Here is a 9,738-nt window from a genome sequence, read left to right as displayed (position 1 = left end):
TTCCCTGGTGTTTTATCAGATATCAAACTATATCATTTTATAATAAAAAAAACCTTGTGTATAAACTGTTTATAGATATTTGTGGACTTAAAATACACATGTATATTTTTAAACATTTTTGTTTAAAAGTCTGGACTTCTCAGCCTACGTGTGCAATGAAATATACTATCCTTTTAGTCTAGTTGGCCCTGTTTACTGCTTAGTCTGTTATGAAAGCTTTGCTGCTAACCTGATGGTCTCAGAGAAAAATTGTAAACTATATAGGTTTGTTGCATCAGAAACACTGCAGCAAAGCTTTATATCTGACCACTGGTAATATGAATGTGTCGTATTGACTTGTTGAAGATAATCATAAAACCACATATTTTCAGTGTTTCTTTCCTTATAGATTAGAATACAAATGTCTATTTTTTTTGTAAATAATGATTTTTATAAATGTCTTTCCGTCATGATTTCCCCCTAATCATCCATTTCACAAAATCCTGAATATGCAATTATTTATCATACATGATATTATACAAGAAATAGGGTCCCCGTTTCAGAACAAAGTTTATTAAATTCTATACATAAGAACAAATTTAAATAAGTTGTACTTGAAATGTGATTTTCCCCCTTGAAAATAAATGACAAATCTAAAAATGTTTTATGTTTGTGCTGAATTATTTTCTCCTAGAAGTCATTTACAATATTTACAGTGCCATTCTATACATGTCTACTAAGAAACAATTATTGTATTCCATGGAAATTACTCCTAAGTATGAGTGTATAGGATTTTTTTGCTGTACATTGAACAACTAACTACCCAGACTCTCTTCCCACAGTCTGTTATTTAAAGCAGATCTGAAATGAGGAGATGGATATTGGAGGAAACTGAAAAACAGGAATTTAGGGTTACAGTATTATAGCCCGGAAGTCTGCACCAGCCTTTCCCAACCTTGTGCTCTCCATATTTTGGGGAGAGTACCATTCACTCTCATAATCTGGAGGCCCACAGGTTTGCACTAAATTATTCTTTTGTTAGCTCATCATTTTAGACACAAGAACACTTAAAGGTGCGGGGAGAACATTTTTATTGCGTAGAAAATCTGGCATATTCATCACCGGCTTTCTACACCTTACACTGTACAGGGGCTGCCACGTGGCATAAGCGCTTATACTGTAAAACTAATACGAGGCTACGACTTTTAAGTTGGGCGCTCTATTCCTGCACCAAAGTGGATAATCGGGACTTGGCCTGAAAGGGACCGGCCAGTAGTAGCATGTAAAAGCAGAAAGCAAGGCAGGGATTTTGCTAAATCTCCGGGCTACCAAGACGCACAGACAGCAGCTCCTGGCGACCATAGCGCTTTCCCCACACGGTTCCTTTGGCGAGGTGACTTTCCAATACTCCTTTTTAATGACGAGGGCAGCTGCCGACGTTGCTACCCGTGTCAAGACGTGCCTCACAAGACCCCCGAGCCCAACGACTGACCGGAGCTGCTCCATTGGCGCGCAGTTAAAAAGCCAGGCTCCGGGGGGAGACGGAGAAACAGCCAAGGAAAGGGGGGAGCGCGCTGCTCCTGATGCTGCAAGAGCTGCGCTCCAAGCGCCTCTTCCCGCTCGGCAAAGCCACCTTGGGACGCGCGCGCAAGGCGAGAAGCGGAGAGCGGCCCTCCTCCGCCTCTTCCCGCCCACGAGGGTGGAGGCAGCAGCGCCGTGACCGCTTTCCGCGGCTGCAACAGCCTCCGCGGGGTGATTGGTCACCCTGGAAACCAGCAACAGCTGCGGCTCCGTCCTGCAGCAGCAAAAGAAGGAAGAGGAAAGGTAAGAACGCGCCGGCGGGAGGCTTGTTGAGACCCCCGAAAACGGGGGTGTCGCCTGGGGAGGTAGAAAGGCGGGAAGCGGAGTGGCCTCCCACCAGCACGCGCCCCCGTTCCGGCAGGGCTCTTGCGCCACTAGCAGCTGCGCCTTAGGCAGGGGGTTCTACCCATTGCGCGGTTACATTCAGAGTCGGCCCGCTTAAATTAATGGACGTGACAAACTTAAGTCCATTGGTGCACGTACTCCGAGGAGAACTTGGGCGGCTACAATCCAGAAATTAGGCTGTTGAAACTCCCCACCACCCCAGGGATTTTGCAGCAGTGGGGGAACTCTTCGTGTATATTGGCTTGTTTATTGGCCTGTCCTACTCGTAGTTGAAGGCACAGGGTCCGTTAGCTCTGGTATTTAAAAGAATGAGAGATGTTAATCTTCATGCTGTAGCTGTGTACAGACGACGGCTAATTTTATTCTGGAGCCTCCCCGTTCTAATCATTTGCATTTGAATACATCTCCCGCCTTTTCTCATTGCCCCACAAGAAGTCATTTCTTGGAAGTCTGAGGAACAATACTGAAGAGATACTGCGTCTTCCTAAGGAGAGACTAAATGTGCAGGTGGAAGGAAGTTTGTGGACTTGTAATAAATACACACAAAGTGTGCCCCAGAGGTGGCTCATGAGTTGCACAAGAGCAGCTGAGGTGGCTGCACTTCTTTCTCCTCTGCCCACCCCGTTGCAAAGCGGGATGGGCAATTTGTAATGGTTATTTGTTGTTCAAGGTGCCAGTCCGCTTCAGGAGGCCTCAGGCGATCCTTAGCTTACAACAGCAGTAAGGAAAGGACTTGTATTGTTTCCTATGTGTGTGCATGCATAATGCCACTTTATGAGAAGAATTGGAGGAGGAGGAGACAAGCCAAATGAATGGTCCAGTTCTTCCAAGTGGCATGCCACTATTCATGAGTAAACTTTGTTCTTCTTTCAGAAGGGTTATACATTAGTCCGTTACAGCAAAAGCAGCAAAAATTATGGCATTACTTACCATTTTTATAGAATAAGGTTGTGAGAGTAGAGTGCATGCATCTTCTGAGATGGAATCTAGTTTATGAATAATGCCATAATAAATTTGTTGAGACTTTTGGTTGCTTTTTATTTCTGAGTAAGGCATTGCCTTGTCACATATATTTTTTTTGACATTGCATTTATTTACAGTAAGTCATTTTTTGGAGTATGGAGGACAATGCTGAAAAGATACTAAGCCCTATAAGGAGAGACTCAGTACACAGAGAGATGGAAGTTTGTGTGGTTATGTTCTACCTCCCTTGCCATCAGCAGAATGCCACTGAATACCAGTTGGTGGGAGTCTCAAGTCGGGAGTTGTGCTCATGTGCTGCTTTGGGCTTCCCAAAGGCATCTGGTTGGCCACTGTGAGAACAGGATGCTGGACTAGAGAGGCCTTTTGCCTGATCTGTCAGGACTTACGTATGTTCCACAAACAATCCTTCTGAATCGGGCAGCTGTGGCCTCTTTTGTGGCATTAAAAAAATGCTCCACAGCACTTCTCACCCATTTCCAAAGCTTTGCAGCACTTCCAGCATCCTCGGGAATACTTGGAGTGGCTTCTGCTGCTGTGGAAGTGCTCTGTAGGCCTTGACTACTTGCCAAGAAGCAACAGTCCCTGAAGGCTTTGCTTGGGTACCACCTTCTTGAGGAACCTGCAACACCTTGAAGCAGTGGTTCCTCAAAACTTCCTTTGCCTTTCCTGATGGGAAGCAAACCTGGATCAAGCTGAAGATGCAATTCCCAAGGGAGTAGCCCTCTCTTTGTTGCTTTTCAGCCATTTCCTAAAGCCTCAGAAGATTAATCAACAAGTCCCAGAATAGGGCACCGAGTGGAGTAAAATTGCCACACTTTTTGCTAATTATATTTAGTTTGTTGACCCCCACTCCCCCCAATAATGGAATGATTATTGAAACCATTGAGCCAATACTTTGGGGAGCTCTCCCAATACCTAGGTATAACCACTCATGCTTCCACTTCACAGACTCTGTCCATTTCCAAAGACTCTCATTACAATACCTTGTGTAAGAGGCATTGCTCTGATACCAGATGCCTATATACTTTTAGGTCACAATTATGTTTAAAAAATACATTTCCTGTATCTAGAAAACATGTCGGACACAATGAAGGAAAAAGCGGCCCGCTTGTTAAAGAAAAGAGGCAGCATATCCTCTTTAGGAAGCCATGAAGTCAGGGCGAAAGAATTTTTTGGAAGAAACAAAGAGTGAGTAGCATATTTATCATTTTCTGACTTTTCTTCCCACCAGTTCTTCAGTTTCTTTGGAAGACCATTCCATCTGGACAGTATAAAAAATATTCTTCAGGCTTTTGCAAATGTCATGCTCAGTTATTCTTTTTCTACATGGGGGTGGCTTGTAATGGGTGGGAAACCCACCTGGCTTTCAGCTGCTTTGAACCTAGTGCCTGCTTTAGGTAAACAAAGAGCTGTGTTACGCAAGGGCAATGAGGGGCACCCATGCTCCAGATGTAAGAGTAGCAATCAAATGGCCTGATGAAAGGGCTAAAAATCAGAACTCACATTTTCTTCACAGCATGTAGTTCTGCCCTAACTGGCCATGTACAAATACTGTGCTGTGTCATCATATGCTTCGGCACAGGGAGAGTTGAAAGGGAAAATGGAAATCTCACTACAGCCAACCAACCACACCCTAGGCCACCTCCCAACCTCTCTTATCACCAAGGAAATATAACAAGCGAATAGAAAGAGAACCCACACAAGTGATGCTGGCACAAAACCCCATGCATACACTAAGCAGAAGAATAGAAGCATTACCACCCCACCCCATCCCATCGCACGGACCCTCCCTACTCTCCCCCTCTTTTCTTCCTAACCTAATACTGCATGCAACATTAATGTCTCACAACAAATGAAACTGATCTGTAGAAAACACATTTACAGTGGTATCTCTAGTTACAAACTTAATTTGTTCTGGAGGTCTGTTCTTAACCTGAAACTGTTCTTAACTAGAGGCATGCTTTCACTAATGGGGCCTCTTGCTGCTACTGCGCCACGAGCACACAATTTCCGTTCTCATCCTGGGGCAAAGTTCTCAGCTTAAGGTAACTCTTCCAGGTTAGCGGAGTTTGTAACCTGGGGCGTTTGTAACCTGAGGCGTTTGTAACTCGAGGTACTACTGTACAGTGGTACCTCTGGTTACGAACTTAATTCGTTCCAGAGGTCCGTTCTTAACCTGAAACTGTTCTTAACCTGACCGATTTCTGTTCTCATCCTGAGGTAAAGTTCTTAACCCGAGGTACTACTTCCGGGTTAGCAGAGTCTGTAACCCAAAGTGTTTGTAACTCAAGGTGTTTGTAACTCAAGGTACTACTGTATTAAAAAAGAAAATGCATGTATTTTTGTAAACAAATATATCTTTGATAGAAATTATTTTTTAAAAAAGAGGGAAAATGGAAGGAATGGTAGAGCTTAGAGCAGATGTTGGGAGTCTTTGGCCTTCTAGAGGTTGCTGAACTACAACTCCATCATCCCTGCCCATTGGCCTTGTTTGCTGGGGCTGATGGGAGTTGCAGTTCAGCAACATCTGGAAGGCCAACGGTTCCTCACCGGTGACTTGGAATCTAAGATAGTTGAAGGGGCACGTAGACGGAGCATCATTCCTCTGATGGTTTCTAAGCACTTAGGAGGCACTCTGACAAGGATTCCCGACTAGACCAGAATCAGGAAGTACAGAGTCTCAAGAAGTAGACACCGTGTGCTGCTGCCAGTTCTAGAATAGTGGGTCAAGGACAGGGTTACAGCAGCAGCACTGGTAAATGGGAGCTGAGGAGCCACTGCAAAACTCCTGCTTGGGTTTACCTACACCTGTTCTCTCTAAGGGCCAAGGGTTCCCTACACTGGGCTTAGAGCAGGCATGGCCAAACTTGGCTCTCCAGATGTTTTGGGACTACAGGTCCCATCATTCCTAACTAACAGGACCAGTGGTCAGGGATGATGGGAATTGTAGTCCCAAAAGAACTGGAGGGCCAGGTTTGGCCATGCCTGGCTTAGAGACCGAGAGACGTCTGTAGTCTTGTAGCCCAGCTTCCATCCTCTATGGGTTTACTTAGGAGCAAGTCACACTAGGTTCAATTGGACCTCCTTGCCTACCCCCTCCAGGAACTGGGCATGGTATTGCAGACTTAATAACACTGAAAATGTCCAGTGTCATTGTGGAAGATGGTTTAAATCATGCGTGCCCTTCCAGATGTTTATTTATCTGATTTTTATTCCACCTTTCCTCCCAAGGAGCTTAAGGTGGCGTTTATTGTTTTTCCCATCCCCATTTTATTCTCACAAGAACCCTGTGAGGTAGGTTGGGCTAAGAGACAGTGACTGGCCCTAGGTCACCTAGCAGCTGGGTGGAGATTTGAAACCAGGTTTCCCAGGTTTCCTAGTCTAACACTCTAAGCACTACACCACACCAGCTCCAACTTCCATCAGCCCCATTCACCAAGGCCAGTGGTCAGGGATGGTGGCAGCTGTAGTCCAGCAATATCTGGTGAGCTACAGATTAGCCAGTCCTGCTTTAAACCCTCTTCCAGTGTCATTGGTGTTGCCTGACTTTGTTCTTATCTCAGAAGTGCTTAAAATTCTCAGACTGTAATTAATGTTGTCTCTCCCTAATTCTTTCCAACACCTAAAATGTTGTATATGACAAGTTCAAAGGGATTTAACATATTACAAATCACTGTTTGAGAAGGGCCTCATGCTTTATTTTAGAGCATTGCTTCACATACTGAAAATGTTTCTTTGTTTAAGAAGGTTTTCCGTGAGATGTGACCCAGTCATATATACAGAATCATAACTCAGTGTCTTCAGGAGCATGACATTGTTATAAATATGTAAAAGATAAATAAATAAAATTAGGTAGGGGTTTTAAAAAATCAATGTAGCTTTCAAGAAATCACATTTAATACAATTATTACTGGGTTCGGTTTCAGCTCCATAAGTACTGTGTCTTACATGGATGAAGCTGGCCACCATGATGATATTCTTCGCCCTGGGGTTCAGATGGAAAACACGTACCAGTTGGGTAAGTATCTTATCTTACTCACTTTCTTGCTAATAATCTAGTCCCACTCTCTGTAGCACTATACAAATAATAAAAGTAATAGTAATTATTATTATCATCTTTACTGTATTTATTTGTTATATTTTATGCCGCTGTTTACATTATTGCAGTCATCCTACAATGAATACATTGCAACTGAGGAACAAACAAGAATAGCTGTATGTAACAAATAAACCATTTAAATCTTAAGTCTTTTGTATACAACAGTAATAGCCTTAGGGCAGACAAAGCATATCCTACTGTTGGTAATTTCTGCAGCGTACAGGCAGTTTATCACCAAACATTCAAGTATGACTATTGTGGTATAATGATCAAATAAATTGGAAAGACAGGAGCTTTTCTTTTTGCTTCAAAGGGGGGGAGCCATAGATGCAGTGTAAATATATAAACTAATTTAGAAAGCTGCCTGAGGCAAGCTTCTGCTCATAAGCCTCTTGAGGAGTCACCTGGGCATTCTGCGTGACACAGCGCATGATCTATTTTTGGCATAAAATGGCAAAAGAAATTCTTTCCAATGAGAGATATTCCATGTTAGGATATAATTCCATATTTGGTGGAGAATAAAATGGAAAACTAGAATGGATTTATTTGACCAAGTATTTCCAAAAAACATTGTGCTTGAGTACCTTAGGAAATACATTATACTTTTGTAGCAATACTTATTTAAATTAAGGGGGGGAGGAGTGTTATTTGTTTTTTTAAAAGGTTATAATCTTGTTATTTTATAGTTTGGTAAATTGTAAGTGTTCTTCACAGACACGCCTCCTGACAGAAGCTCACAGGCCCCCAGGGGTGCACAGACTGTAGTGTGGGGGCCCTTGGACTAAGTTCCCATCATCCCTGACCACTGGTCCTGTTAGCTAGGGATGATGGGAGTTGTAGTCCGAAAACAGCTGGAGGGCCGAGTTTGGCCACCACTGAACTAAGTCATTGTTTCACTGGGTAAATGTGTGCACAGTTCCCCCCCCATTAATATCACAGCCTTCAAAAATAATGGTGTGAGCTCTCTCTCTGCTCTAGGTCCTGCAAAGTGCTTTCCAGTGGGCACTGTGAATAATATCTTGAAGGATGTAGTAACAAGTTATCTTCAAGAGGAAAAATATGAAGCCGAGTTGTGCAGACAAATGACAAAGACCATCTCTGAGGTACACAATTTATTAGTAAAGCAAAGTTGGAAAGTATATCCGAGGTATATCCTATAGAAATCTCTGCAGTGCAGGGGGGGAAACCCTCTGCTCAAGGTTTTGGTTATATCAAGGAGACTGCCAAAAACTACTTTGTAGTAGTGTTCTGTATTGGGGAGGGAGGCTTAATACTTGAAAACAGGTCACCCAGCAATCAGTGCCCCTGATGATGAGGAGAATCCCCATGCCCCCACTCACAGCTACCAGAAATGCTAGGGCTGCAATCGTATTTACACTTACTTGGGATTAAGTTCCATGCAGGACTTGCTTCTGGTAAAGCATTTACAGGAACAGGCTGTGTTAACTACTAGCTAATTTTACAGGACAAAATCCATCCAGTTAAGCCTTTAAGTCCCATGCAGATGTGAAATTGTCTTATTTGAAGTGCAATGCATCACTGGTGTATTTAGATTCCTGCCACTAGCGTAAATCAGTTAAACATTTGAACAGAGCTGTATTGTATCCTAGGTAGTTTGTATTAGTTTGCTTATGAGACCATGTATTTAATTGCTCCCCCCTCTCTCTCTTAGGTAATTAAGGCTCGAATAAAAGACCTGATGATACCAAGGTATAAAATTATTGTGATTATACATATTGGACAACTAGACAAGCAGAGCATGCAGATTGGAAGCAGGTGCCTCTGGGATACTACAAGTGATACTTTTTGCTCATACGCCTTCAAAAATAGATCTCTGTTTGCTCTCGCAAATGTTTTTGCAGTTTACTCTGAGTAGCAATAAAAGTTCAATATGAAGTCTATGTGACCCAATAGACAGATACTATTTTTAGGCTGCAATCCTATGTACGCTTACAGGGAACAAGCTCCATTGAATACAGTGGGTCATTGGTCTGGGTAAACCTTCATAACATTGCTCTGCATATGTAGACTGGCCAAACCAGTAGATTAGTTCTTCTCTGTGGGCATGAATACTCTGAAGATAACAGGTGTTAATACCACTTGTGCAATTCTCATTTCTGGTGTGGAAGTGCAGTGTTTGATCATGTAAACATTCCCAGGGTTGGATTCTGTATCGTATTAGTGATATGCATGAGGCCTAATTCATTGTGTTTATGTTCTTGAAAAAGTATCAAAATACAGAACAAGTTTACACTTGTCTGTTCTTATCAAGGTGATTTCCTTGAAGTGTGGCCCTTTTGCTTTACGTGTGAACGCTCATTTTTGCATTTGCAGGACGGTGTGTATTATGTCTCTGTTAACCATACACAATGGGTGATGGTGGCGGTTACTTTCTTAATGTTCCCTTTCACCCCTTTTAAAAGGCTTGGTATGGGCTCCACTGTGCAAAGGAGCACCCAGCTTCTTAAAAGTGAGCTTTGTCCAGTAGCTGAAACTGAATAGTCTGAAGGCAAAGTGTGGAGAATTTTTTAGCTAAAGTTTTAAGGAAGAGCCTGGAGAGTCAGTGCTTGGCTCACCTCTGGTATTTGGGTTACAATATGACAAGGGGCTATGTGCTGTCTGGCTAGCATGATGTCACATATCTGATTGTTGTCGGTAAAGCTGACTAGCACATTTACTTCAGATCACAGTGGGCCAATGGAGTCTGCCATCTTGTCTTCCAAACAACACTTGTGGAATGAATGCTACAT

At 43.0% G+C, this 9,738-nt stretch overlaps 1 protein-coding gene across 1 annotated transcript; it reads left to right on the top strand.

The window, feature by feature from the left end:
• The first annotated feature begins 1,547 nt into the window (after positions 1–1,547).
• Positions 1,548–8,889, top strand: DYNLT5 (dynein light chain Tctex-type family member 5). The gene is made up of 5 exons (XM_053392164.1): positions 1,548–1,803; positions 3,960–4,077; positions 6,816–6,907; positions 7,967–8,091; positions 8,661–8,889. The coding sequence occupies exons 1-5, from the start codon at positions 1,563–1,565 to the stop codon at positions 8,862–8,864; spliced, it is 780 nt and encodes a 259-aa protein (XP_053248139.1). The 5' UTR covers positions 1,548–1,562; the 3' UTR covers positions 8,865–8,889.
• The last annotated feature ends 849 nt before the right edge of the window (positions 8,890–9,738 follow it).

Source organism: Podarcis raffonei, chromosome 6 (assembly GCF_027172205.1).
Source record: "Podarcis raffonei isolate rPodRaf1 chromosome 6, rPodRaf1.pri, whole genome shotgun sequence".
NCBI classification, from domain to species: Eukaryota; Metazoa; Chordata; class Lepidosauria; order Squamata; family Lacertidae; genus Podarcis; species Podarcis raffonei.
This window is presented reverse-complemented; position numbering and strand designations above follow the sequence as displayed.